General features: G+C 61.0%; 12 protein-coding genes and 1 non-coding gene across 13 annotated transcripts; 6 read left to right on the forward strand and 7 right to left on the reverse strand.

Annotated features, from left to right (window-relative positions):
* The first annotated feature begins 917 nt into the window (after window positions 1–917).
* Window positions 918–3,401, forward strand: GGTG_12392 (hypothetical protein). Its single transcript, XM_009230289.1, has 2 exons — window positions 918–1,083; window positions 1,181–3,401. Exons 1-2 carry the CDS (start codon window positions 998–1,000, stop codon window positions 3,117–3,119), a joined length of 2,025 nt encoding a protein of 674 aa, XP_009228553.1. The 5' UTR covers window positions 918–997; the 3' UTR covers window positions 3,120–3,401.
* GGTG_12393 (ARP2/3 complex 21 kDa subunit) lies at window positions 3,327–4,547 on the reverse strand. Its single transcript, XM_009230290.1, has 2 exons — window positions 3,710–4,547; window positions 3,327–3,617 (listed from the first exon to the last, which is right to left on the reverse strand). Exons 1-2 carry the CDS (start codon window positions 4,106–4,108, stop codon window positions 3,438–3,440), a joined length of 579 nt encoding a protein of 192 aa, XP_009228554.1. The 5' UTR covers window positions 4,109–4,547; the 3' UTR covers window positions 3,327–3,437.
* Window positions 4,548–4,815: 268 nt separating this feature from the next.
* On the forward strand, window positions 4,816–8,340 carry GGTG_12394 (hypothetical protein). Its single transcript, XM_009230291.1, has 3 exons — window positions 4,816–5,474; window positions 5,862–6,014; window positions 6,266–8,340. The coding sequence occupies exons 2-3, from the start codon at window positions 6,001–6,003 to the stop codon at window positions 7,821–7,823; spliced, it is 1,572 nt and encodes a 523-aa protein (XP_009228555.1). The 5' UTR covers window positions 4,816–5,474; window positions 5,862–6,000; the 3' UTR covers window positions 7,824–8,340.
* A 181-nt stretch (window positions 8,341–8,521) lies between these two features.
* Window positions 8,522–9,435, reverse strand: GGTG_12395 (hypothetical protein; the record flags this gene model as incomplete). The annotated part of the gene is made up of 3 exons (XM_009230292.1): window positions 8,912–9,435; window positions 8,702–8,817; window positions 8,522–8,631 (listed from the first exon to the last, which is right to left on the reverse strand). The coding sequence occupies exons 1-3, from the start codon at window positions 9,145–9,147 to the stop codon at window positions 8,522–8,524; spliced, it is 462 nt and encodes a 153-aa protein (XP_009228556.1). The 5' UTR covers window positions 9,148–9,435.
* A 230-nt stretch (window positions 9,436–9,665) lies between these two features.
* GGTG_12396 (hypothetical protein) lies at window positions 9,666–12,018 on the forward strand (the record flags this gene model as incomplete). Its single annotated transcript, XM_009230293.1, has 3 exons — window positions 9,666–10,484; window positions 10,578–10,943; window positions 11,054–12,018. The coding sequence occupies exons 1-3, from the start codon at window positions 9,896–9,898 to the stop codon at window positions 12,016–12,018; spliced, it is 1,920 nt and encodes a 639-aa protein (XP_009228557.1). The 5' UTR covers window positions 9,666–9,895.
* A 214-nt stretch (window positions 12,019–12,232) lies between these two features.
* On the reverse strand, window positions 12,233–13,924 carry GGTG_12397 (hypothetical protein; the record flags this gene model as incomplete). Its single annotated transcript, XM_009230294.1, has 1 exon — window positions 12,233–13,924. One exon carries the CDS (start codon window positions 13,922–13,924, stop codon window positions 12,233–12,235), a length of 1,692 nt encoding a protein of 563 aa, XP_009228558.1.
* A 611-nt stretch (window positions 13,925–14,535) lies between these two features.
* On the reverse strand, window positions 14,536–15,165 carry GGTG_12398 (hypothetical protein; the record flags this gene model as incomplete). Its single annotated transcript, XM_009230295.1, has 1 exon — window positions 14,536–15,165. The coding sequence occupies exon 1, from the start codon at window positions 15,055–15,057 to the stop codon at window positions 14,536–14,538; it is 522 nt and encodes a 173-aa protein (XP_009228559.1). The 5' UTR covers window positions 15,058–15,165.
* A 568-nt stretch (window positions 15,166–15,733) lies between these two features.
* Window positions 15,734–18,250, reverse strand: GGTG_12399 (endoplasmic reticulum mannosyl-oligosaccharide 1,2-alpha-mannosidase). The gene is made up of 2 exons (XM_009230296.1): window positions 16,138–18,250; window positions 15,734–16,056 (listed from the first exon to the last, which is right to left on the reverse strand). The coding sequence occupies exons 1-2, from the start codon at window positions 17,884–17,886 to the stop codon at window positions 15,922–15,924; spliced, it is 1,884 nt and encodes a 627-aa protein (XP_009228560.1). The 5' UTR covers window positions 17,887–18,250; the 3' UTR covers window positions 15,734–15,921.
* A 165-nt stretch (window positions 18,251–18,415) lies between these two features.
* GGTG_12400 (hypothetical protein) lies at window positions 18,416–19,704 on the forward strand. The gene is made up of 2 exons (XM_009230297.1): window positions 18,416–18,915; window positions 19,032–19,704. Exon 2 carries the CDS (start codon window positions 19,292–19,294, stop codon window positions 19,568–19,570), a length of 279 nt encoding a protein of 92 aa, XP_009228561.1. The 5' UTR covers window positions 18,416–18,915; window positions 19,032–19,291; the 3' UTR covers window positions 19,571–19,704.
* Window positions 19,705–21,163: 1,459 nt separating this feature from the next.
* GGTG_12401 (lipase 4) lies at window positions 21,164–23,000 on the forward strand (the record flags this gene model as incomplete). Its single annotated transcript, XM_009230298.1, has 2 exons — window positions 21,164–21,670; window positions 21,759–23,000. The coding sequence occupies 2 exons, from the start codon at window positions 21,164–21,166 to the stop codon at window positions 22,998–23,000; spliced, it is 1,749 nt and encodes a 582-aa protein (XP_009228562.1).
* A 203-nt stretch (window positions 23,001–23,203) lies between these two features.
* On the reverse strand, window positions 23,204–23,318 carry GGTG_20246. Its single transcript has one exon. It is a non-coding gene; the product is annotated as a tRNA-Pro (tRNA).
* A 191-nt stretch (window positions 23,319–23,509) lies between these two features.
* On the reverse strand, window positions 23,510–25,889 carry GGTG_12402 (hypothetical protein). Its single transcript, XM_009230299.1, has 2 exons — window positions 25,430–25,889; window positions 23,510–25,322 (listed from the first exon to the last, which is right to left on the reverse strand). The coding sequence occupies exons 1-2, from the start codon at window positions 25,495–25,497 to the stop codon at window positions 23,834–23,836; spliced, it is 1,557 nt and encodes a 518-aa protein (XP_009228563.1). The 5' UTR covers window positions 25,498–25,889; the 3' UTR covers window positions 23,510–23,833.
* GGTG_12403 (hypothetical protein) lies at window positions 25,765–26,004 on the forward strand (the record flags this gene model as incomplete). Its single annotated transcript, XM_009230300.1, has 1 exon — window positions 25,765–26,004. One exon carries the CDS (start codon window positions 25,765–25,767, stop codon window positions 26,002–26,004), a length of 240 nt encoding a protein of 79 aa, XP_009228564.1.
* Window positions 26,005–26,290: the final 286 nt, after the last annotated feature.

Here is a 26,290-nt window from a genome sequence, read left to right on the forward strand (position 1 = left end):
AAAAAACGGCTAAATCTATTATTACGTTACGATCGTAAAATTATTAAAATGTATAAATGCATAAAAAAAAAAAAAAAAAGGTTTGTAATTTCGAACGGGAAAAAAAGCTTTTTATATGCCGGTACGAACTTACTTTTCCGGATATTACAAAATTTTATAACCGGTTTTTTTAAGCGTTACCGGGCATTGGGGCGGTTTAACGGGATACCGTAAACTACCGGTTACTTACGGGGTCGCACGCGCGGTATAAACGGCTTAAAATAAGCCGTATCGGAAAAGGGCAATATGTTAAAAGCACGGGCAAAACCGCCCGGTAAAAAGCGGAAAGCGTTAAATGTACGGGCGAAACCGCTTAGCAAAAAAAAAAAAAAAAAACGCTAATAACTAATCGGGCACGAACCCCCCGAAAATATGCCGGCAAATTACCGGTATTGCGGCCAAAGCATAATGGCGAAATTAAAAAATAAAGTAAAGCTTAAATTGCACGAAAGCGCTTAAAGCGCGGAAAATTTAAAAAACCGACCCCGGGTGCCCGAAAGGGCACGAAAAAAGGGGAGGTTAAAAAAGGAATAATCTTTGTTGGCGATAGCACCTTTGGTAAGAGATTTACGGAGGCTTAACAAAGGAGACACCGCATCCGGCCCGTAACCCGGTAACCACCCGCCTCTGCACCGATTAACCCCTAACACCTAGCAAAGTAACCAGTAAAAACTATTTCGATTTTGCGGTTTTGCAATTACATTTTGTTTAAAATTGTTTTTATTTATTATTTTATAATAAGTGCTAAAATTATTGCCGCGAGGGAAACTACCAGATAGCATACCCCGATGGGACATGGGGCACGGGCGCCAGTAATGGCTGCAGAAGACCCCACTGCCCCCACTGTCTGCCATCGCCGCTGTTCACCACACGGCAGAAAATTGTTGATTCAGCTTGTGAGCCGCAGGCGCAGACCGTCGCCGCATCGCAAAAGCTCCCTGGTTTTAGGGCAGGTGCAATGTACGAACGGATTGAGCCCAATGCCTGGGTGGCACTACGGCTGCCGTCGGACAGTCTCAAGGTTATGCAAGTCGTGCCAAATACGTAAGTCTTGGACCAAGAAAGAGAGCTCTGCGCGTGGGCGCTTTGGGGCAACTCCGTCTTTGCCAAGGCTAAAATAGGCCTGTCGCCCGCGCCCTAGGACAATATCGCTGGGCAAATACGGCTCGTTCCCGAGCAACCTCATAATCCACCGCCCCTACCACGTCACGTTCGAGGTCCAAGACAAACGCCCGGACGAGACCTTCAATCGGCTACGAATCGTGCCCCCCGCCGAGCTCTACGCCGATGTGCTGGCGGAGGAGGCCGCGGCCGCGGCGGCCCCCGACGGCGGCGCCGGGAGGGATACGGGCGACGGTGTGACACTGCTCGCGACCGACGAGGACGTCGAGTACAGCGTCGTCGGCCCCAAGGGCGAGGTCGTGGCGCGCTCCAGCCGCGAGCTGCTGGACGAGGACGCGCGCCAGACGCTCAGCTTCGAGGAGATCGAGGATCTCAAGCGCGAGGGCGCCGGCGCTGGCAAGGAGCTCATCACGAAGCTGATGCTGCGCCACACGGCCCTAGACCTCAAGACGCAGTTCTCGCTCTCAAAGTACAAGCTGCTCAAGACGCGCAAGTACATTCGCCGCTTTGCCGTCCTGCCATACGACCCAACCCAGATGGGCAACTACCTGCTCGAGGACAAGGACGCCGGCTCCAAGATCCTCGAGATGCGCGAGGAGATGGTCGCTCTGGTCGGCTGCTGGGCCAATGTCCACTACGGCGGCGACGGCGTCGACGTGCTGCCCACGCCGCCGACCGAGGGCCAGTCTGAATACGATGATGTGGTCTTGCAGAAGTGGAGGGCAGGCGACCTAAAAGAGCCGCGCCCAGAATCAGGGCGCTGGCTTGTGGTGGACGATACTGGTGGCCTCCTCGTGGCTGCTTTGACCGAGAAGATGGGCATTCTTTACTCCAAGGGCGAAGAGGGCTTGGATGTCTCAGCGACCCCAGAAACACAAACCAACGGCGTGAGCAAAAGCGAAAACAGTAAACCCGAAGCTAGCGTCTCGAATCACGATACGCCCCCGGACGATGCTATGGAGGTGGATCAACAAGAGAGCAGCGCAGTTGCGGGACCCAAGACAAACAGTCAAAAGGAGGATCAGGGAGAGGCGCAAGCTAACGGCACTTGTGGCTCGGCGGAGAAGCACCGACTGCCATGTCGGCCGCCAGCACGCCACAAACGACCCCACGACTTCTACATCCCATATTCGGAAACGAACACCATCACAATCATCCACCCCAACTCACAAGCGAACCTATCCTACCTGAGGCAGTACGGCTACGACAGCACGAACCCGAACCACCCGCCGCACCCTCTCCTCCCGCACCTGATGACCCTGACGTGGCTGCAGCTGCTCTCCCCGGAGGCCGACACGACGTACTCGTCGGCGCCGCCCGTGGTGCCGGCCGACGAGGTGGCGGGCTGGAAGGCGAACCGGCGCGGCAACTACCACCGCAAGCGGCGGCGCTGGGCCCGCACCCGCCACGTCGTCGACACGACGCGCGGCGGTAACTTCTCGGGCCTGGTCGTCGCCACGTCCATGGACCCCGTCTCAGTGCTGCGCCACGCCCTCCCGCTGCTGGCCGGCGGCGCCCCCGTCGCCGTCTACTCGCCCACCCTGGAGCCGCTCGCGCGCCTGGCCGACTGCTACAGCGTCGCGCGCCGCGCGGCCTGGATGGCGTGCGGGAGCGGCGACGAGGAGGACGACGCGGCCCCGGAGGGCGGCGACAATGCCGAGGCGGCGAGGACGCCGGCGGCGGCGGGCAGCTCCAACGGGGCGACGACGCCGCGGTCCGGGCTGGCGCGCCACGAGGGCTCTGACGAGTTCCCCGTCAACCCGACGCTGCTGCTCGGGGTCTGCATCCAGACGAGCAGGGTGCGCAAGTGGCAGGTCCTACCGAACCGGACGCACCCCGTCATGACGTCGAGGGGCGGCGCCGAGGGGTACGTCCTCACGGGCTGGCGTGCGGTGCCGGTCGCGGGCAAGGTCGAGGCGAGGGGCAAGTTCCTCAAGAGGCAGAAGAGGGGGGATTGAGTGAGGAGAGCACAATGAGGAACACGGCCGGCAGACAGTTGGTGTTCCGGCCAGAGAGCTTGGTATTGGTATTCCTAGATACCCCGCCCGGAATACGCATCACGAGATGATGCATTGGGCAGCCGCGTTTTGAACCACATGCTGCAGCATACGATTCAGCTCATGTGATGTTGATGTTGGATCGATTTTTATTGACCTTCAAAGGGTCTATATGCGCCGCAAGTGCTGTCCATAAAAAAAACCCATTGCTTGTAACAATTAGCCCGCCCGCCCGGCCATCCCCCTTCCAATGGCGTCCGTGCTATCGGCGAGCCGCCATCACAGCGACTTGCCCATGAACTTGCGCTTGGTGAAGCTGAGCCACCACTTGCTCGGCTTCCCGTCACCGCCCTCCTCGTACACCCTGGCTAGTAATCTCGTGGCGAGCTCTTGCCGGACCTGGGCCATGTACTGGCGCAGCTGCTCGCCGTCTTGCCTGTCGCGAGGGGGTTCGTACATCTGGGTTGGGGAGCATGGTCAGCACGATTGGCTCGTCCACCAATGGCGTATTTAAGATGCGAGCCGTTGCAGACGTGGGGGAAGTGACGGACCTGGTTCAGCGGGAAGCCCGGGTCGCCGGGGATGGCAAAGTTGAGGTCGAGGGCGATGTTCTGGACCTCCTTGGTGGCCTCCCTCAGCGAGGCGCCCGGCTTGATCTTGGTCAGGCAGTCGCTGACGAACCAGATGCCGTAGACGAGGAGGCGGTCTGCGGGGCCCTGGATCTCGAAGTTGCGGAAGAAGGTGTTTGCGCGGAAGAGCAGCAGCACCTCGTCAAGCGCGTCGTAGCTCTCGCTGTCGGGCTCGGGCGACTCGGCCGCCGGCAGGGGCGGGTTGGGAAAAGGGAGCGTGTAGGCGGGCCCGCGCGTCTTGGTGCGCAGCGGCAGCAGCGGGAAGTTGCCGATTAGCCGCTGCTCGGCGTCGGCGTTGAAGACGGAGTTGTAGGCCGGCATTTTTGGGGTGTTGCGGGGGGGTTGTTGCCGGGGGGGAGGGTGGCGGAGGGTGTGGTCGGGCGGCTTTATCGACGTGATGGGTTGCTTCCGGTCTCTGGCCGGGACTGATCGAGCTAAGCTGGTCGGCCGGCTTTGGTGGGGTCTGCCTTGCTCTGACGTCTGGCGTGTGGGGCGGTATTGTTCGGTGCCTTGGATATCAGGCGTCAATTCGAGTTCCTCTATCCATTGTGCCTTGCATTCCACCAGCGACCTTCATGCATTCGGTTCAAGTGTGCTCGGCGGTTTGGTCCATCTCTCTGTCGTTTCGCCGCTTTGGGCTTTCTTCACCGATGCTCTGTTGGCCTTTTTTGCCTTCTTTGCCCCTTCGAGATGGCCAACACAGGACTACCTAGGTACCTATCCCGCGACCTTCAGCAGCCAAGCCTTTTCCCTGCTTTAGATCCGCCGCGCTCATTGGTGCCTGCCCGTGACTCAACACCTGTCGTCCGGAAGCCAGGTCAAACGTGGCTGACGTGGCTCGGTAGCACGGCTTAATGCGGTAACGGGCAATAAAAATGGATGCACCGTAGGCGCCCAAAACAGAAAAGAGTCAACTGTTTAAATGTATATTTTTTTTCCACCTTTTACGTTCCTCTCCCTCGTTACTTCTTGCGCTATATTCTCTCCTGCTTGATTGTATTTTCCCGGCGTTCCCAGCACCATTTCCTGTTTTCTGTGCCTCACTGTTGGCTTTTTTTGGGCCCCAACGTGGCGCATATTGGCGTCGGTGGGGATCGGTGGGGATCGGTGGGGACACTAGCCATCGGAGCTTGCGGAGCAAGCGCGGCGCAAGAACGAGCCCGGGTTGGCTGCCTGGCGGTCAGGTGACTTGGAGACATTTTCGTGTCGCCTCCACACGCCCACACGCCAGCGGGCCCCTCCCTCTGCGCTGGCCATCGCAAGCGGTCGTGGTGTGGACATGTGGCAGTGGCCTGCCAATTACGCGACTTAGCCCCGTCCGTGCCGCGCCCTACTAATCTTGTGTCTTCCCATTCCGCATGCGTCCCTCGGACATTGGTCCTGCGTCGGCCGCCACCTAACCTCGCACACGTTTGTCGCCCCGGCTTCATAAGTGAGCACCACCCCCCGACCTGGACCTGACCTACCCTGCTGGCACTTTGCTCAAACCGTCCCAGCTCGACGCCCTCCTTGACCGGTTGAACGTGTCTTGGTCGCCTCCTCATCCAACGCTGGTACCCGATCCCAGCATTATCGCAATCACCTCGATTATTTTTGTGCCTTTACATTTCTCGACAGCGGAAAGGCAGCTCGATCGCCTCTAGTTGCGTCATTCATTAGCCTGCGGCTCGGGCCCAGTTCCCAGTATGTGAGTATCCGTTTTCCGGTTATTTTCCTTTTTTTCCTTCTGTTTTTCTCCTTCTTTTCTTCGATGCGCTAGGTTTACGTTTTCCGTTCGTTACATTCCCCATTCTGAATCCCTCTGTTCATCTCGTTCCATAATTCACTGCCTCGTCAATTGCCTTCTTCTGTCGCCCTTTGCAGGCGGCTTGCCCCAAATCGGTATACCATTGCTTTTCTATCCCCACCTCGGCAAGCGGCGATCCCCATCGGGTCCAGCCTCGATTTCCCTAAGCTCCTCCTCAGCCCGCCCACGCCCAGCTCCAGCGCCCATGCACCCTCCCCTGCCTTGTTTGCCCCTCGTCGCGAGGACAAAAACGCGTCTAACCTAACACACGGTCCCCCCCTGTTCCAGTTCCGTCAGCCCAGCCCCTGCTGCGCAGCCTCATCACGTCAATCAGCGCATCATCGAATAGCCATCACACCGTGGCCCAAGCTAGGCTCGGCCCTGCGTAGTTCCTGAGCCGAGATCCGTGCACGTCTCTGAATCGCGGATGCCGTCAATAGAGTTGGTTCCCCAAAGCCAGGTTCTTCGTCTTGTTCAGTTTTGCGCCCAGCTCCCATGGCAGCGCTGTGGAGAGCACGAGCAGTCCGTCCCAACTCTGCCCCAATCAATCGCAAACCCCCACCCTCTGGCGCGTTCCGTCCGCTGGTTGTAGCGCAATCACTCACTCAGCTCCACCCCCCAGCATCAATAACCTCGCGCGCAGCTCCACCCCGCGTCACTCACTGACAAGCCCGCAACAACCTCTTTATCAGATCCATTCTGTTCCACAGCCAGCTCTTTGAGCAGGTGCGCGCCATTCTAGAGATGTCGTCGCCCAAACCCAGCCCCAGCCCTCCGGCTGCCAATGGCGCCGTCGTCGCGTCTGCGCCCGAGGAGCTGCTCGATTCGGCCTCGGACGCTTCCCTGTCGCCAGCACTGCGACCGCGGCGCCCCAGGAGAACGCATATCTGCCCAGAGCCGGGCTCTCTCTACGACATCATGCACTCGTACTCGGGCAACGGTCTCTACGTGCTGCCTATTTGCTGGACAGATCTGCACATCGAGTCACTCGGCGTGCGGTTCAGGGCGCAATCGCCCATCCTGTTCCCAGCGCCAGATCCCGAGCCGTTCCCTGGCATGACCCCTATGCCATCGCCGGAGCCATCGCCCGCCGCCAAGCAGCTATGCTCCGAGCTAAGCGTATTTGTCCAGCCATCCCACGTCGCCATTGAGAGGATTCGCGCCCTGAAGCGCATCATGTCCAGCTTCTTCCCGACCATGCTCTGCAAAGCCAAAACCTCTGTGGACCTGGACCTGCACTTCGGCACCAAGTTCTACCGTAGGGCTGTCAAGATTCCCCTGGTCTGGAAGCACACCTCCTCCCGTTGTCACTCGTTCGACTCGGCCGCAACGCGTCCAATGTCGTCGTCTTCTCAGGACTCGGGTTGCAGCGAGCCGGACCTTGACAGCGCTAGCAAATTCCGCCAAAACGCACCTCTGCTTGCTTACGTAGATCGCGACCACCTGGCCAACGTGCGCAAGTCTCTCTTCCGCATCTCTCTCGGTCCCAGGGATGGCGATTATGCCAACAAGCCCGTCGCCAACCTGCAGCGGCTGCGGGCCAAGGCTCTTGTGCCCAGCAACCCAGACTGTGACGCGCATTTCATTGCCGTCCTCATCGCCATGGCGCAGGCCCGCTTTTATAGCAAAAAAACGGGCAGGCGAAAGTTCAGGCTATCACAGCCATCCCCCTCGGATCCCTCGAGCAGCTGCGAGTCTAGCTCCGCCGAGCCCGATGCCTTGATGAGCGATGTCGAGGTTCGCCTCTTCACCTTTGACACCGATGCCAAGGACTTCATCGTCTACTCCGCTTGGATCGGAGCAGACTTCCTCGAGGGCTTTGCACAACCAAGCCAGCCTCTGCATCGGGGCCCCAAGGGCACTTCGTCGATGCGCGTGTCGTACACCAGGGTTCCTGTCTGGCCTGTTTATGGCTTAAAGGAACGACTGGGAAAGGCGCTCGGTTCCGATATCACGGGCAAGGGGTTTTTGGGATCGAGCTACGACACCTTCCACACCCCCGAGGAGCTCCCCATCTACCAGGCCGAGGTGGAGAGGATTCGGGTCGATGAGGAGCGCCGTTACCGCGACTACACGGCCTACTGGCGCGAGGAGCAGCACAACAAACTACGCAAGATGGTGGCTGAAGAGAGCAAGAAGCGGAGTCGGGAGCGAAGTCGAGGCAACAGCGGTGATGGGTCACGATCACCCTCAACTTCGCCGTCTAAGCGGCGGCGGGGACGGGGATTGTCCGAGGTTGAGGTATGCTGACTTTGATACCTATTGCTTGTTCGCTTGATATGATATCGTCTGGAAGACGAAATGGAGAAATTAGGAACTAAACCTTTTTTTTTTTGTACCTTTCTTTTTAGAAGCCGGGGGCCTACGACTTTATCGCCTTATCTCCTACTATTGACGTCCTCGGCCAGGTCTGAGAGCCAAAGGGGAAATGGCTTGTGGGCGGAATGATTTTACGACTGTTTCCCGGAGTTAATTTGGTATGCATACAGTACGGGCCTCAGCGGCATCGCAGGAACTCAGGCAAGGTTGGGTTGGGTGGTTTGCTTTGGAGCATCTTTCAGTGTCTGGTTGGCCACTGGTTCTTTTCAGGCACGCTTTTTCTTGTTTGTATCTCTTAGCAATGACCCCGGTAAACACGATGCGAAAGAAGGGTCTTGGCCTGTCCTCGATTGACACAATATCAACCATGACCAACGCCTAGGCAGTACATGTGTTGAACAGTCAGCTCACCGAAAGACTATTGTCTTGTAGCACGAAGACTCTGTCGATGTAGCCATGATGTGTCTTGTTTGATGCTGCCCACAGCACGAACCCATGACGAAACCAGATGATCCTCGGCCGGGCGGGCGTGCTTGGCTGCGAAATAGGGGATATGGAAAGTGAGGATCGATTACGAAAAGATAAGACAAGCAGCGACACGGCAGCTGAAACACGACAGTCCCGTATATCTAGCATGTGGTGTGAGGATGAGGACAGTTGGGGCCACCCGGCACCCGCCCCTCGACGCCGGCGATGCCATGGCAGCTGAGAATGCCGTTGGAGTTGTGGACGAAGTCATCTATGTATATTAGCAAGGCGGTCCCTGCGAGGTGGGATGGGATGCCTTTTTTTTTTTTTCGGGAGCGTACTCAGATCCAACTTGCTGTCTCTGGCGCCGCCGCGGCCGTCGCCGCAGTAGGCCACGAGCACGTTCGTGGTGCCCTCGTCCCAGCGCTCGTGGCTGCATGATTTGGAGAAGGCGCCGCTGTGGTTGTTTTTTTTTCTTGGGCGTCAGCACATGCAGCTTCGGAGCAAGAGGAGAGATGGGGCCGGGGCGAAGAGAAGGGAAGAAAACTGACTTGGCCTTGGGCGCGAGCTCGCCGCCGCTGTTGGTGACGCACCAGTCGAGGTCGATCTCGGTCTCGACGCGGCGGCCGCCGGCGCTCCAGCAGTAGCAGTGCAGGTAGTGCGTGTCGGACAGGGCGCAGCCGTCGCAGGAGCGCGTGTAGCTCCGCCTCAGCAGTGTCGCTGGCTGGGGGGCGGCGGCGGCCAGGCATAGGAGGAGGGGGAGGACGGCGGTTGGTTTAGGCAGCATGATGGCGGCTGCAAGGGCTGGGTTTCATGGTGTTTGCACACGCTCGGTCACAGATGGCTTGCATCCGCAGCACCTCTATTTATATACATGACCTCTCCCCCCGAATGGACAAACCCAAGCTTTTTTCTTTCTTTCTTTCCAGCACCAAACCTGCTTGATGGCTCCGTGGCGACATCCGACCTGGGAGGGTGTTCTGGTCTTCATTTATATCCTGGATATGCCCAAGCGAGCTGAGCCAGATTTCGGTTGCTTGGTTGGGCTGCACAATGCTAGACAATTCTTCCGGAGGTGCTGGCTATTTTTGTCACGATGCAGGCTTGACGGCTCCCGACTGGTCGGGGCTCGTGGTTTGTTCCGTCTTTGATCCATTTTAACCGCGCCAGACCTGGTCCTTGGATCGGCAAGGGGCATGTTGGATGCCAGGGGTGATTAGACGGGAATATAGAAGCTCGGGACTTCCTCGCCGTGGTGGGCTAGCTGGCTGGCTTTCAGCCATGGATCTTGGTATTGGCTGGTCTGGAGTGCTCAAATTGGTGTGGCACGTCTGGCGATCTTGCTGGACATGAAGCCTTTCAGCCCCATGGCATGAGTTTATTGGTGTGAGTGATATGAAGGCCCTCCTCCATGGTGTGTATCAATTGTCGGGTGGCGGAATGATTATAGTGCATGTGTCGAAGCTAGCCCCAAATGGAAGAAACCCCTCATCATGCACTCCCAGTCGTGAGGGCGAACTCGGACAGCAGCCGCCATGGGAGAGAAAAAAGCGCCCTTTACGCAGCTCGACCCGTCCCGGCGACAGATCCGGCTGCTCCATCTCGAGCCGGACCCGTCGGACCTGCGCGCGACGCTCATCGTCGTGTCGCTCGACGACGGGCCGCAGTACACGGCTCTGTCGTACGTCTGGGGCACCGAGCTGTGCGACGCCGACGACGGCATCACGCTGGCCGGGCAGCCGCCGTCCCGCGTGCGCGTCACCCGGAACCTCGCGGTGGCCCTGCGGCACCTCGCTGCGACGACGACGACGACGACGGCGACGACGACGGCCGGGGTCGTCGTCGTCCCGCTCTGGGTGGACGCGCTGTGCATCGACCAGCGGGACGCGGCCGAAAAGTCGCACCAGATCACGCTCATGCGCGACGTCTACGCCGGCGCGGCCGACACGTGCGTCTGGCTCGGCCCGGCCGCGGAGGATAGCGACGTGGCCATGGCGGCCGTGGGCGACCTGCACGAGCGGCGCGTGTACGCGCTCCCGGACGGGGCGCTGTCCGAGGCGCAGGTGGCTGCCATCAACGCGCTGCAGGGGCGGGAGTGGTGGTCGCGCATCTGGGTGCTGCAGGGTGAGTGAGTGTGTGTGTGTTTTTGTTGTCCCCCCCCTCGTCTCTCTGTGTGTGTCCAAGAGTTGCTGAAAAAAATCATCCATCCATCTCAAGAGGTCATGCTGTCGCGCAACCCCATCATGACGTGCGGCGGCGCCACGCTCCCCTTTGACGCCTTTGTGCACCTCGACGATGTGCGGCGCGGCTACGTGCGCCCGGAGCGGCGCTACCTCGGCAACTCCGAGGCCGGGGACCGGCTCGCCATCCGCGGCAACGCCTTCCGCGCCGTGCTCACCGACTACCCGGACGACAAGCCAAAGGTGGCGGCCGGGGCCGTGCCGCTGTGCGAGTGGACGCCCTCTGTCGACACCTTTGCCGCCACGGACCAGCGCGACAAGATCTACGGCCTGCTGGGGCTGGCGAGGCCGCAGGACGTGAGCGCCGTGGCGCCTGACTATTCGCAGAGCGTTGCTCAAGTTTGCAAGTGTTTCTCTCTCTCTCTCTCTTATCACATGGTTCCTCTCCCAAGGCCGTACAGAAAAAGAAGAAGAAAAAGAAGAAGAAAAAAAGGCTAAACGACCACAAATCAGACGCCCGCGCCGCTGCGCTCTTCGTCGCGCAGACGCAGTCCCTCCTCTGGCTGCAGTTCGACCGCGACAACGTCAACCCGGTGCACGAGCTGCCGTCGTGGTGCCCAGACTACTCGTCCGACCCGGCCTGGCCTGGGCGCGGCTACGTGGCCGCCACGGGCGAGGGATACCGCGCCGGCGGCGCCGTGGACGCGCCGTGCTGGGGCGGCGCTAGCGTGCCATCATCCCCGTCCCCGTCCCCGTCTCCTTCCCCGCCGCCGTCGTGGCGCGAGATGCGCCTGCGCGGCCTGCACGTCGACACGGTCGAGCGCGTCGGCCCGAACCCGTACATGGCGCCGTACGCGGGCCACGTGCTGGCCGAGCGGGCCGCCAACGTGGCCGCGCGCGCGGCGCAGACGCGGGCCAACGTCTTGCGCTGGGAGGCCATGGCGGCGGCCAAGTGGGATAGCAGCAGCAGCAGCGGCAACGGCGAGGAGGGGTTCCCTTACGGGCGGTTGGGGATGGGGCGCGGCGAGGCGCTGTGGCGGACGCTGATGCGCGACCGCGGGTGGCACCGGGCCAGGGTCGAGGCGGGCTTCGGGCGGTACTTTGACGTGTGGCTCGGCCGCGCCGAGTACGCCGAGGGGGGAAGAAGATCGGAGGAGGCGCGCAGGGATTTCGTCAGGCCGTTTACCGACTGCTGCATTAGCCGGTGCCACGGCCGGTCTTTTATCATCACGGAGAAGGGGTACATCGGGATAGCGCCCTTCAAGACCCGCGTGGGCGACAAGGTGGTGGCGCTGCAGGGCGGGGCCGTTCCCTTCATAATTCGGGAGCAGGAGGTCGATTTTGCGGAGGGGAGTGGTGGGCAGCCGGAAGATGCGCAGCATGAGTTTGTGGGCGAGGCGTTTGTACTGGGGATTATGGAGGGGCAGGCCATCGACGAGGCTTGTCCGGAAGACACCCGCGTGTTTGTTTTAAGCTGAGCTGTCAAGACACAAAGGTAAACGTAGAACCATTCCCATGCCAACGAGGGTAGGATTCAATTGCTTTTCTGATGCGATGAATAACGCAAGGGCATAGCTGTATATTCAACAAAACTCCAATATCCTAATGCGTCGAGTTATTTTAATGCTTGGATTTCTAACAAGCTTGGTATCATGAGAGCAAAACTACAAACAAAACAAGACCACAATCCCTCTACACGAACAGGGCAGCAAGTGCCAGAAACACGGCGACGAGGCTGGTGGCGGCCGCCGGCTGCCAGACGGAGCCGGCGGCGGCGGCGATGGGCGGCCTGGTGCTGGAGGCGGACGGGCTCGGGGACGAGACGGGCGTGGAGCCGTTGGAGGAGCGCACGCCGGAGGAGCCGCCGTAGGGCGCGCGGGCCGGCGGGGTGCCGGCGGCGACCAGGAGCGTGGTGGGCGCGGCCGAGTCCTTGGTCGCGGCGGCGCCGGTGCCCAAGACCTCGGAGGGCACGATGCGGGTCGGGTAGGCGGGCTTGGAGGACGATGGCGAGCCCGAGGCGGAGGAGGAGGTGGAGCGGGAGCGGGGCGGTGCGACGAGCAGGGCGGTGGAGGAGGCGACCAGGAGGGCGGTGGAGGAGGGGGAGGACGAGGATGATGCCGAGGATGATGCCGAGGATGATGCCGAGGATGATGTCGAGGATGATGCCGAGGATGCCGACGGCGCGGGGGCGGGAATGAAGGGCGGGAGGCTCGAAGCCGGCGGCGCGACGGGGGAGACAGGTGCGGGTGCGCTGGAGGCAGCGGGGGCGGCCGGGGCCGGGGCCGGGGCCGAGGTGGGAGCCGGGGCGGCGCTGGGCGCAGGAGCAACACTGGGAGCGGGTGCCACAGCCTTGGCGTTGAGCCAGGTGTCGATCAGACACTGCTTGGTGATGGCGTTGTCGACAAAGGCGTTGCCGTTCTTGCTGGGCGTCATGCTGAGGATGTACGAGGTCGGGAACGAGCCGGCAGCCCAGCCGACGAGCCCGACAAAGACGTCGGCGTTCTCGTTGATGAGGGCGTTCTGCGAGCAAAAGGCCGTCATGCAGCTGCCGTCGAGCGACGCGCCCGTCTCGGACACGAGGCCCTTGCGGCCGGCGCGGCGCAGGTAGGCGGCCACCTCGGCGAAGGCGGCGCGGTTGTCGGTGGTGCACTCCTTGTGGGTGCCCGAGTTGTCGACGTCGAGGTACTTGTGGATGTCGAGCAGCAGGCCGTCGGTGCTGCCGTCCGGGTTGCGCACGGCCATGAGGACGTCGGCGCTGCCGCTCGACACGAGCGTGGCGGCGCTGTCGAAGTTGGTGCCGGGCAGCAGGATCATCTGCCTGGTCGCGCCGGCCTGGCGGATGGCCGTGACGGCGGCCTGGCAGGTGCGCGCCCAGGCGGCGACGTCGAGGTCGTGCGGCTCGTTCATGAGCTCGAACACGACCCTCTCGTTGGCGGCGTACTTGGCCGCCAGCTGGCGCCACAGGCCGGCGAAGTCGTCGTCCGAGGGGCCGCCCTGGCCGATGACCTTGCCGTTCCACCGCGCAAAGTTGTGTATGTCGATCATGCAGTGCGCGCCCGTGGCCAGGCAGGCCTGCACCACCTGGTCGTAGCGGCCCAGGTTGCGGGCGTCGAGCGTGCCGCCCGGCTGGTTGTTGGCGAGGAACTGCCACGATACGGGCAGCCGGAACATGTTCATGCCGTCGTCCTTGGCGAAGTGATTCATCTGGCCCTGCCCGTCGCCGCCGCCCAGCGAGCTCAGGGGCAGTTGGACCTGACCCGTCGGGCAGCTGCCGTCTATCGTGCAGCCAAAGTCGCCGCCCGAGATAGACACGCCGAGAAACTGGACCTTGGCCTGGGCCACGACGGCCGCGAGGCCCAGGATGGCAAGTGGCGTCGAAAACATGGTCGGAAAATGCGAGGGGAAGAAGGATTCGTAGGAGCAAGCCCTCGAGTTGAAAGTAGGAGGATCGCTGGGTTTTGGCGATCCAAGGGTCGGCTGCTAGCGCGACTAGCAGGGGAGACGACGCAAACGAAGGAGTATCAAACTACGGCTCGTACGGGATGGTCCAAGAGGCGACGAGATGGGATAGTAAAACGACGGAACGAAAACAAACAGGAAAAAATAACAACAAACACAATCCGAAGCAGCGAAAGTGAGCGGCCCAGGCCAGCTTAACGAATGGGAAAAAAAGGGTTGGGCGAAGAAGTGAAAGAAGGACGAAGGAAAAGAGACGGAGAGATGAGATCAGCAAAACATCGGACCGTCGAGTCGACAACCACCACGAGGGAGCTTTGGGGGAGAAGAACTCTAGGCAAACCTCTTAGCAGGACGAGGCTGGTTTAGTGCGCGGGCGGAAGCCAGCCGGGCGTGGTGGGCATTTTGAGTAACGAAAAGGAGTCGAGGCCACACTGGCCAAGGGAAGCAGGGGTGGGCCCTCCCTCGCCAACGGCAGTTGGCCCAAGAAAGGGGCCTGAATGGTACGCAGGCCAGGGCGCGGAAAGCACGCACTCTTGTCACCCGTGAGCAGGGGGAGGGTTTCCTGGCTGGAGAGTGGCGACGGCAGCCCGGGCGACATGGTCCGGGCAGCTGGTGCCGACGAAAAGGTGCGAAGCTAGGGGAGGGGAGAGGCGGCCGAGATGGGACGCGAGTGGCTTGCTGGGCAGTGGAATCTGGGCCGCGAGCCAAACAGCGGCCTTGCCCGCCCCTGGGCTGATCGAGGGGTCAGACAAGGGCCGTTTCAGATTTGGTGGCGCACCTGTCCCTCCATCCGCCCCACCTCCTTTTTTCGGCGGATCGACCCAAGGTCTGGCCTGAGCTGGTCTTCTGAGGAGGCTCTGGAGGCTCTGGAGGCTCTTTTCTGCGGCATCCCACACGCCGTGACCTTTGCTGGCACAGAAAAACGCCGTGTCACCGCTTCTTCTCGGCTCGTCGCGACGGGCGCGGGTCTGACGCTTGGTGTGGGAGTTACCGAGAGGCATCGCTTCTTCCGCGTCGAGATGTGGTTGCGGGCTGTTGGCCGGGTGCTGTCGATGCATTGTGCTTGATTACAGTCTGCCCTGCTGTCTGCGTCTACCTGCTACTCGAGTGTGCCAACTGCGTGGCCCGCGTCGCCTGATTAACATGCCGCCGAGGCTGCAGCCCCTCCCCCTCTCTCTCTGTCCCAGCCGTTCGTCTTGCAACAAACGCCAGCCTACCGATCCCATCCGTCGCATGGGACGACAAACACTTGAGCCCGCATGCATGTAATCTCCAGCGTCCATGCTCCCTTTCCCCCTCCTCCCATCGTGGTCTTGCCCAACGGCCGCCCGCGGGGAATCCCAGCCCAACCGCAGATGCAAACCGGTTGGCGCGCAATGCAAACGGCCCCGATCAGTCTGAGCCCGCTTCCCTATTTTTTTTTTCCCCCGGGTTATTGCATCTTCTTTTTGATTGTAAAACCGGGGCAGAGCTGTGCTGCCCTGTCCTGCGCCACTGGGCATGAATGATCCGGACAGGGTCAACGCTCGCCAGAGGAGCGGTGTCGGCCGCCCAAGACGCGGCCTTATCGATTCTATGATCTGCGCCAGTGGGAACATGTCATCTGTTCTGTCCCCTCGGCGTGAGAGGGACAGGGAGGGAGCCGCAAGATTTTTTTTCTTTTCCCCTTCTCCGTCAGTCACCAGCCGAGGTCCCAAAATAGTGGCAAAATCCATCACGCGGGCGAAAGCGAGATGCTGGAACAAAGGGATAGTTTAACGGATCGCGCTCCTACACGCGTTCACAATTGGCATCTTTTGAAACTATATCATCGAGTATGACGTACGCCTCTAGCACTTCTACAAATATCTATATCAAAAACAGGACCTGAGCCTGAACAAAACGACGCATTTTATGCATAATGCCATCTCCTACCCCACCAGCTACGCCTTGGACGCCACCTTTGGTCTCCGCAGCGGGTGCGCCTCTGTGTTGAGCACCCACTCGTCCAGGCTGATGACGTTGGGCTTGGAGAAAATAAGATAGAAGTATTTGAGCGTCTCGCCGAGCCAAAAGCTCTGTCGTGTAGGATCAAAGGTTAGCTTGGATACCTATCCACAGAAGACAGAGAGAAACGTGGGCAGATTCCACAGACTTACCTCCATCGAGTCCACCTTGACCGTCTGGCCCGTGACCGTGACGTCCTCGACGGCCGCGTTGGCCAGGTGCGTCGACGTGGCGACCTGAATGTCCAGAAACATCTGCCACGCCATGTCGCGCAGCTCCTCCTTGCCCGTGACGCGGTACAGCACAAACAGGCTCTCGACGGCCTCGGGCCGCAGTATGTAGCGCGCGTCGCGCGCGTGCGTGAACCCCTTGGGCATGGCGCGCTTGGCCTTGCCCTCGGCCACCTCGCGCCCGGAGCTGCCGCCCCACGGCTGGACCTGGCTCTTCCACGCCTCCTCGTCCCACGCGCACGGCGGCGCCGACGCCCCCGCTGCTGCTTCGTCTCCTCCGGGGCAGGCGGCCAGGCCGAATATCTCGGGCAGCAGGCCGGTCGGGAAGCTCCGGTAGCCCCAGGCGCAGCCGCGCGCCAGCCGCTCGCCGACGGCGACGTGGCGCGCGTCGTCGACGAGGCGCCCGCCCAGCGCGAACATGCCGCCCGCGAAGCAGGCCAGGTGCTGGCTCTCGTGCTTCGTCTGGGGCGGCGCGTCGTCGCGCCCCACGGCCGCCGAGCCCGAAAACAATATGTCGGGCACCTCGGGCGCGCCCGCCCCGCCGCCGCCGGCGGTCGGGGGCACCATGGGCCGGAACAGGAGGTGCTTCTCGACCACGGCCATGGCGGTGCGGTACATGGCCTCGTACTTTGGGTCGGCGCCGGCGAGCAGCGCGTGCATCTTGGGCAGGTACTCGAACAGCGAGTCGGCCAGGGCGCCGAGCGTGAAGTCGCTGTAGTGCTGCTCCGCCACGGCGTCGGCGTCGTCCGAGTCCGGGCGGAAGTTCATGATGGTGGGCCACAGGCCCGGCAGCCGCGTCCTGTTCTGCGTGCGCTCCAGGTACCGCGACACCGTGTCGACGGCGTCGTAGTACTTGTGGTCGCCCGTGAGCTGCGCCAGCCGCGTGAACTCGAGGCTCAGCGACCCCGGCGACGCGCTCGGCGTGCCGACGCCCGCCCACTGGTTCCCGCTGCGCGCGTCGGCGAAGTCGAGCCAGAAGGGCGGGATGCGGTTGGGCGTGTCAAAGGCCGCGTACAGCAGATCGCCTAGTTCGCGGGCCTTGAGCAAAAGCGCCTTTTCTCCGCTCAGGTCGTAGGCGGACAGCAAACCCCCGAGAAAGCGGATGGTGGTTTCGAAAACGTTGAGGCTCGTGCTGGACGTGGCGGTAAAGTCGATGCGGCAGGCCTCGCGCGCGGCGTCGGCGAACTCGGCGCGCAGGCCGGCGATCCAGAGCGTGTCGAGCGAGTCGACCAGCGTGGCGCCGTAACCGCCAAACGTGTCGCGGCCGCCGCCGTCGAGCGGGCGCAGCTCGTCGAGGCCCCAGGCCTCCCTGGCGTAGCTGTCCCAGCTCTTCTTGATGGCGGCCCGCACCGCCGTCAGCCGCGCCTCGGCCATCTGCGCGTGCAGGGCCTCGGGCCCGCCGTCGCGCGCAAAGTCGTGCTGCACCCGCGGCATCGGCCGCTGCCCGTCGGCCACCGGGAGGCGCACCATGGCGGCCGCCGGGCGTGGGTGGTGGTGCTCAAAAGCGGCCCAGTCGTAGCTGGACGGCACGAACTCGACGGGGCCGTCCTTGCGCAGCGGGAGGCGGAAGCGCCGCGTCGGGTAGTTGCCGAGGGGGCCGTACCAGTACAGCGCCAACACGAAGACGGCGGCCACCAGGGTGAGGCGCACCAGGCCGCGTCGCCGTGCCATGGTGTTCTCGCCTGGTGTTTGAGATAAGGGTACTCCAGGTCCGTAGATATAGAATAAAATATATAAAATAAAATACCCAGTCGGGTCGCCGCCGTGACGACGCGCTTCCGAGTCGCAAAACAGACAATCACGGTTTCGACCAAGGCAGGCTCGGACTGGGGCTTGTGGAGCTATAATTGGCACTGACCGCTACCTGGGCATCGCGTCTGCAACTAGCAGACGGCGTGGAATGAACATGTCTCTTTTGCAGCCGCACGATTTTCCGCTTCTCCTGCCAACAACCAACAGCCATACCCAAGGTTCAGCGCACGGGTCACAGCCGTTTCGGATCCGAGGCTCCCCGGCTGCGGTTGCTGAAACGCAGGCTTTGTGCCTGCCACCGCCGTTGCAGCTGGGAATGAATCTGCAGGGATGCCAAGCAGGGTCACGTGAGACCGTGACTGAATGATGGTCTCACGTGACTCTGCCAGAAGCAGAAAATCCAGTGACGCAATTGGCTGCAAGTCATTTTGCACCACTCAGGCACTCAGGAAGCTGCCCTTTTCTGTTGGCACCTCATCTGCCATCTCGCCAATCCCCTCGCAAAAGCCCAGGTCACGCTTACAGACTATTAACCGAGGCCGTCCGCTCTTGGAACTCTTCCCGGGCTATTCAAGTTTCTCCCCGAATAACTCTTCCGCTTTTGGCCTCCAGAAGGGAAGGGCAGAGATTCCAGCCATGCCGGCTCCTCGGTCCGCAATGTCTACCCCGCATCAAACTCTGCGCCTTGATCACGATCGACGTTCCGTGCAGGCCAAGTCGGGCGCGTACCGCGGATATCTTGGACCGGACTCAAGCTAACTTAGGAAGGGTCCACGGCAAATCTCAAATCTCAAATCTCACAGCTGGCCAACCGGCGGCCACAGCGAGATGACAGCCATGTGTTCTCAACAAAATTTGAATCGCGAGCGGCGGTTGCCGTTGTTGGCGCCTAGAAAACCCGCCTTCTCGCCGATATAGCCCACCATCGTGGGGTCGTTTTGCAAACACGTCAGTGAGCCCCGCCATTCTCAATACGCGGGTGGACATTGGGTAGCAAGCGGACGCGCGAATTTTGTTCTCGACGGGACAGTAACACTCGGAGTCGAGAAACCCCGTCATCACAGATGGTGGGATTTACGTCCTTCTTACCCAAGTCTCAGCGTGGGACTCCAGGCTTCGCTGCAACCCGCGAGCCGTTCGGCCAGGTTTTCGTTATTACCAATAAGCATCCGGTATTGGCAATTACTCGCAGTTGAGGGGGTGGGGACGCACAGCCTGCCAACAAATACGCGCGCGTGACCACCACCTCGATGCCTCTACGGGGCTGAGGTGGAGCTGAGTTGGGGAAATTCCAGAATACAGGCCATCCAGAAAAGAAATCCGCATGGGATACGCACCGGGATCAGCAGTGCAAACGCCACGTCACCCGCCCACGGCTGGCGGCCAAGCCAGGCCTCCTAGCTCTCGGGGAAGTTCGCGATCCTCGACCCTGTTCCTGAATATCAACTGCACCGGGCCGCAGCCCAAAGTCTACGACGTGCATGGTATGGGCGTAGGTCACCGGCCAGCTGCCCTCTTTTTCCCATCAGCAGCACACCTCGGCTCACCGCCCAACCTGATCAGAATATGGGTCTTGGATGCCTATTCTATGATTCAATATTAAGCTCTTGTCATTCCCCCCAGCCGCTGAAATGTATTTGTGCTGTCACATTGCAGCTAACCTAGCCTGGAAGGTGAGATTCCCCGCATCGCCAGATCTGGGGTAAATGTAAGCGATGTGGAGCTCAAGTTCTTTCTTCCGCGTTGGGCACGCTGCCGCCCGCCAGGACTGCCGTCCTGTTAGGGTTTACCTTGATAGTTGGGCACATTCACTATCACCCCATTCATCGCCCCCACGTTGGGACCCTGGACGGATCGGGGTCTGCTTTGCCAGCCCAAAGGCGCCAACTCGGGAGGGCTGTGGTCCAGCTGACCGCGCAACCCACCCGAAATAGAACCCACCAACCACAGCCTGCCATTCCTGTCCAACAACATCGCGCCCTCCCTAGAGCAGCCACCGTCTTGCGCCGAGCGGGTGACGGAGCTGCAAATGTGATATTGGCTGCAGCAATAGCCTGGGCGCTCCTGTTCCTTGCCGAGGTCAACCTAGCAAGGAGCACTGGAATGCGACCATCAACGATGCCTTGCATGTGCCAAACCCGGCAGTCTGCTGCTAGCCTCCGCCCCCATGCCGTTGCCTTTTTTGCTGTTACTTGCGGCTGCAGGAATGCCGAGCCAATGTCGTCACCAAACCTAGGAACCACGAGGAACGACGAGGGTTTCTATGCCCTACGCTTCGTCCGGATCTTGGGATAGCATATCTCGATGCTGCCTATCCACCACTATCAGGTCGCCAGCCAAGGCTCGATATTCGTTTCTGCCGTGGCTTTGACCTCGTGGCACGGCTAGGTTCGTATCGGTGTACCATGACCAGCCCAAAGCGCCCGCAAGGCACGCCAGAGGTTCCCAAACATGGACCGGCCGTCTTCTCTGGCCCTTCTGCACGCTCGTCACCAGCGCGTGGCTAATACTGACCCCGCGTTCGCTCCGGGCCACACTTCCTCATTCGAACATATCTCCTTGACGGCATTCTCGTGATGCACATGAACGGGTGCGTGACTAGCCCTTGGGTGCGCCCTGGTGTGGAGTCCGGTCCCTGGCGACATGCACCTCATGTGGGCGCCAACCGTGCCGGCATCCTAGCCCATTCGCGAATAAAGCTGCGAGAGGAAACGGCAAGGATTTACGAGAGCGAGAGAATGTCTCCACAGCGACGAGAAAAACTTTCCTATTAGTCTTGGCCCATACCTCTACACGAGGGACAGTCGGACGGGGCTGGATGCGAGTGACGCCGAGCCCTAGACTTGGATAGGAAGCGATCTCCAGAATGAGATTGCTCCCGGCCCTCCCGACTTGGGGGTGCTCTCAACCGAGCTGGGGAGGGCGAGCCCACCCACCGCCTCTACGCCTCTCCCGCACCAACTTCTCAACGTGGCCCACCCCTGCACAACATCGGGAGGGAGCGAGAGCATACACGAGCGGAGTGGCTCGTATATAGATGGCCATGTTCGCCACCTAGATGCGCCGTCGTCTGCTGGTTGATACGCTACCCACAGCTCCGAGGCCACACCAGCGAGGCTAGAAATCTCGGCGGTCTCTTGCCCAGTCATAGCCCCCTTACTTGGTCTTGGCACCACGCGAGCTACAACGAGCCACCATGCGGCCCACCGTGCTCTCCTCCTGCCTCACCGGCGGCCTGCTGGCCGCCCTGGGCCAAGCCGCTGTGCTCCCGCCACTGGAGGCCCCGGCGCCCGCCACCCCGGCGGCGCTGGAGGAGCGGGCGGCCAGGGTCACGGTGGCTCTGGGGCCGTCGGCCACCGTCGTGGGCGCGTCCATCGGCAACGTCGAGTCCTTCAAGGGCATCCCGTTCGCCGACGCGCCCGTGGGCAACCTGCGCTTCCGGCCGCCGCAGCGGCTGTCGAGGCAGCTGGGAACCTACGACGCCACCACGCTGGTGCCGGCGTCGTGCCCGCAGATGTTCATCTCGACCGAGTCGGGCGACGCCCTCTTCAACGCGCTCGGCAAGCTCGCCAACCTGCCGCTCATCCAGACCATCACAAAGGTGTCCGAGGACTGCCTCAACATCAACGTGCAGCGGCCTGTCGGCGTCAAGGCCGGCGACAAGCTGCCTGTTCTGTTTTGGATCTTTGGCGGCGGCTTCGAGGTATGTCTTGATCCCCTTTTTTTTAGCGTCTGCCATACATGGTGCGTTTTTGAGGGGAATGCAGTCCGCTGACAGTTTGGAATCACAGCTCGGGGGAACCGCCATGTACGACGGAGGCCCGCTCATCCAAAACGGGATCGACGTTGGGCAGCCCTTCATCTTCGTGGCGGTCAACTACCGCGTGGGCGCCTTCGGCTTCATGCCGGGCGCCGAGATCATGGCCGAGGGCTCGTCCAACGCCGGGCTGCTGGACCAGCGCATGGGCCTCGAGTGGACGGCCGACAACATCGCGGCCTTTGGCGGCGACCCGGACCGCGTCACCATCTGGGGCGAGTCGGCCGGCGCCATCTCCGTCTTTGACCAGATGGCGCTCTACGGCGGCAACATCACGTACAAGAGCAAACCACTGTTCCGCGCCGGCATCATGAACTCGGGCAGCCTCGTGCCCGCCGACCCCATGGACTGCCCCAAGGGCAAGGCCGTCTACGCCCAGGTGGTGCGGTCGGCCGGCTGCTCGGCCGCCCGCGACACGCTCGCGTGCCTGCGCGCCCTGCCGCTCGACCGCTTCCTCCCCGCCGCCAACTCGGTCCCGGGCCTGCTATCGTACAGCTCCGTCGCGCTCTCGTACCTGCCGAGGCCCGACGGCCGCGTCCTCCCCGCCAGCCCGGACGTGCTGCTCGCGTCGGGCCGGTACGCGGCCGTGCCCATGATCAACGGCAACCAGGAGGACGAGGGCACGCTCTTCAGCCTGTTCCAGCGCAACGTGACCAGCTCGGACCGCCTCGTGACGTACCTCAACGACTACTTCTTCCAGGGCGCGCCCCGCTCCACCATCGAGGCCCTCGTGGGCACGTACGACTGGCCGTACCTGACGCAGGGGTCGCCCTTCGGCACGGGCATCCTCAACGAGATCTACCCGGGCTTCAAGCGCCTGGCGGCCATCCTGGGCGACCTGGTCTTCACGCTGACGCGCCGGGCGTTCCTCGACATCGCCAACGCCGTCAACCCGTCGGTGCCGTCGTGGAGCTACCTGTCGAGCTACAACTACGGGCTCCCGATCCTGGGCACCTTCCACGGCAGCGACCTGCTGCAGGTGTTTTACGGCATCCTGCCCAACTACGCCAGCCGCGCCACCATGGTTTACTATACCAACTTTATCTACAACATGGACCCCAACGTGGGCGTGACGGGCTACATGAACTGGCCGCGCTGGTCCAAGGGCCGCATGCTGATGAACTTTTTCGCAAAGGACGCGAGCCTGATCCGGGACGATTTCAGGAGCGAGAGCGCCGCGTTTATCAAGAGCAACGTTGCGAATTTGTATGTTTAGGCATGGGTTTGGGAAGGTTAGGGGCTGGCTGGCGTTTGTGCTTTTTTATTTTAATTGATTTGTACATATTTATGGGAAGGATTTATTCAAAGGTTACGAACCGCTCGCTGCACGCATCATACTGTAGTTATGATCGTTGTGATCGGCTAAAAAAAAGTAAGGAGGTTGGTTTTGGCTTCAAACCGAAAAAAACCAAAAAGCACGGCCGCAACCGGGGATTGAACCCGGGACCTCTCGCAAATTGTAGATCAGTTGGTTTCCCAGTGATCAACTCAGGGTGTGCCCTAAGCGAGAATCATACCACTAGACCATCGCGGCTGGTTGATTTGATGGTGGACGGTCCCAGAGTGGGCCTTGTAAGGTAAGATTGAGGCAGGGTTTAGAGACAGGGCAAATCTTGGGCATGTTTGTCGCCAAAGGGCGCTCATACAAACCTGAGCTGCTACTATCGTAAAAAATAACATGCAAACACGATAACATTTTGCACGATGAATACCAGACGAGAGATGCAGGATTTGATATTTTCTTTTATTAATTGATGATTGTGTTTCTTGTGGGGTTGTCGCCACCACAATCCGGTTAATGTGATTTCTCTGCCTTGGATATTTAATGCACGACTCTCACTGTCACTGTTCCTTGAGCAAATGGAGAGACGGCGTTGATTTGTCTGTATATTTTGCAGTTGCGACAACGAGACGGATTCCACAAACAGGTGGCCATCTTATTTGACAGATGCACGAGACAAAAGAAACGACAACTAGTCCACCACACACTCCCATTAAAACAAGATGGTATCTTAGAGTAGTAGAGGCAGCAGATTCGCAACAGACTGCCTAGACGGTCTTCTCGGTGTGCTCGACCTCGATGGGGCCCTCGGCCTTGCGGGTCTTGACGGCCTCGATCTCGGCGTCGAGGCGCGAGTCGCCCATGCGGGTCCTCCAGGGGCGCGGGCCCTCGGGCGAGAACATGAGCTCGATCTCCTCGAGGGTCTTGCCGCCCGTCTCGGGGTAAAAGACAAAGAACCAGGCGGCGGCGCCGATGCAGAGGCAGCCAAAGACGGTAAAGGTGTGCCACTTGATGTCGCGGAAGGCGGGCGGGGTGAACATGTTGAGGGCGAAGTTGAAGATCCAGTTGGACAGCGCGGCCAGGGCCATGCCGTGGGCGCGCGTGCCGAGCGACCACACCTCGGCGGCGTAGATCCAGCAGACCGGGGCGAGGGTGAGGGCGTAGACGACGATGAGGAGGAAGGAGAAGACGATGACGGTGTTGGCCGGGTTGCCGCCGACGACCTCGAAGACGACGTTGGCGTTGGGCGGGTCGCCCACGCCCTCGGGTCGCAGGATGTGGTTGCCGGCCATGGTGCCGGCGACGACGAAGTGGCAGAAGCCCATGCCGAGCGCGCCGACGATGAGGAGCGTGCGGCGGCCGGTGCGGTCGATGAAGAAGAACATGACGCCCGTGAAGATGATGAAGACGGCGTACTGCACGCCTGACGTGATGAGGGCCACGTTGCCGCGCAGGCCGGCCATGTAGGCGATGTAGGTGAGGTAGTAGACGATGACGTTGGCGCCGGCCAGCTGCTGCCACGCCTGCACCGTCATGCCGGCCATGGTGCGCTTCCACATGCCGTTGGCGATGAACTTGCGCCAGCCGCGCGCCGACTCGCGCTCGGCCTGCAGCGTCACCAGGATCTCCTCGTACTCGGCCACGACCAGCACGTCGGCCTGGTTGCCGTCGGCGTGGATGTTGGCCAGCACCGAGAGCGCCTCCTCGTTGCGGCCGACCTTTGCGAGCCAGCGGGGCGAGCGCGGGAGGAAGGGGAGGCCGAGGACGAGGAAGAGGGCGGGGATGAACTGGGTGCCCCAGGCGGTGCGGAACATGGCCGGCCCCGAGATGGAGTTGATGCAGCCGACCGAGATGAAGTACATGATCAGGATGCCGAACTCGATGGCGAGCTGCTGGATGATGACGAGGGAGCCGCGCTTGTCCTTCTTGGCGATCTCGGCCAGATACACGGGCACCTGCGAGGACGTGATGCCGACGGTGAAGCCGTTGAGCACGCGGCCCGCGACCAGGGTCTGCCAGTTGGTCGCCGCCACCTGCACGGCCGTGCCGATGAACCAGAAGATGCACGCCACCATGATGGCGTCGCGCCGCCCGATCTTGTCCGACACGAACCCGGCCGCGGCCGAGCCCACGACGGACCCGGCCGAGAGCGCGCCGCCGATGGTGCCCTGGATCACGCCGCTGGGGTTGTCGAAGAAGTTGATGTAGTGCTCCGAGACGACGATGGCCGACATGGACGAGATGTCGAAGCCGAACCTGTGTGCGTTGGGGAGGGGTTTTGTTAGTTCTGGTCTTTTTTTTTTTTTTTTTTTTTTGGCTCTGGCCCTCTCTTGGTGACAACCCCAACCAAAACACCAACTTACAGCATGCCTCCCAACGTCGCGATACTCGCGATGAAGTAGGTGTTGTAGATCTTCGGTAGCTTCGCCATGATGGGCAAGCTGGCGCGCAACGAGGCGCGTTTCTTTTTTTCCCCGTGTCCTTTGGTCCTTTCTCAAGGGTGCCAGGCAAAGCAGCAAGCAAGAGAAAAATGCGCACACGCACGTCTTAACTCACAACAGAACATCGCCAAGTTTCAAAGGTGGGCATCGCCGCGCTTCTTATGTAGGTCTCGGAAGACCAGGGGGATGGCGCTTTGGGGAAAGGGCAAGAGGGAGGGTGGGCGACAACCCGTTTAGGCACCCCCGGGTCTCCACGCATGGGGTTCATTGCTACCTCGCCTGTGAGTGGGCGATACTGTGGGAACGTGCGTCGGTTGGGAGCATGGCTGCTTGCATGTGGTGGTGGTGGTGGTGGTATTGCTGCTGCTGCTGCTGCTGCTGCTGCTATCGATGCAACCGCCCCGATCCTTGCCGGTCAGGTTTGGCTCCTCCGCACGAACATGCTCCGTTCCTGGACACGCCAGGCATTGTCGGCCGAGAAATTCACCTTCTGCTAGGGATGCCCCCTCCTTCCCCTGGCGCACTTGGCTTCATCATGACCCGCGCCCGTCTCGCTCACTTTTCTCACTTGCACCCCGGTCTCGGGCTCGTGGTTGATCATCCGCCGAGAAGCGAGCGAGAGCCAACGGTGTAACAAAGCGGCAAGCACGCCCCCCAGCGCACACACGCGCAGGCGGCTGTAAAAGGCACCGACTGCCCCGAGGGGAAGGGAGGCTGGGGGTTGGGGAAAAAAACAAGGGTGATGGAGGTCAAATCCGCATGTTAGGCACGCACACTGTGGTT

This window comes from Gaeumannomyces tritici (genome assembly GCF_000145635.1).
Source record: "Gaeumannomyces tritici R3-111a-1 unplaced genomic scaffold supercont2.8, whole genome shotgun sequence".
In the NCBI taxonomy this organism is placed as follows: Eukaryota; Fungi; Ascomycota; class Sordariomycetes; order Magnaporthales; family Magnaporthaceae; genus Gaeumannomyces; species Gaeumannomyces tritici.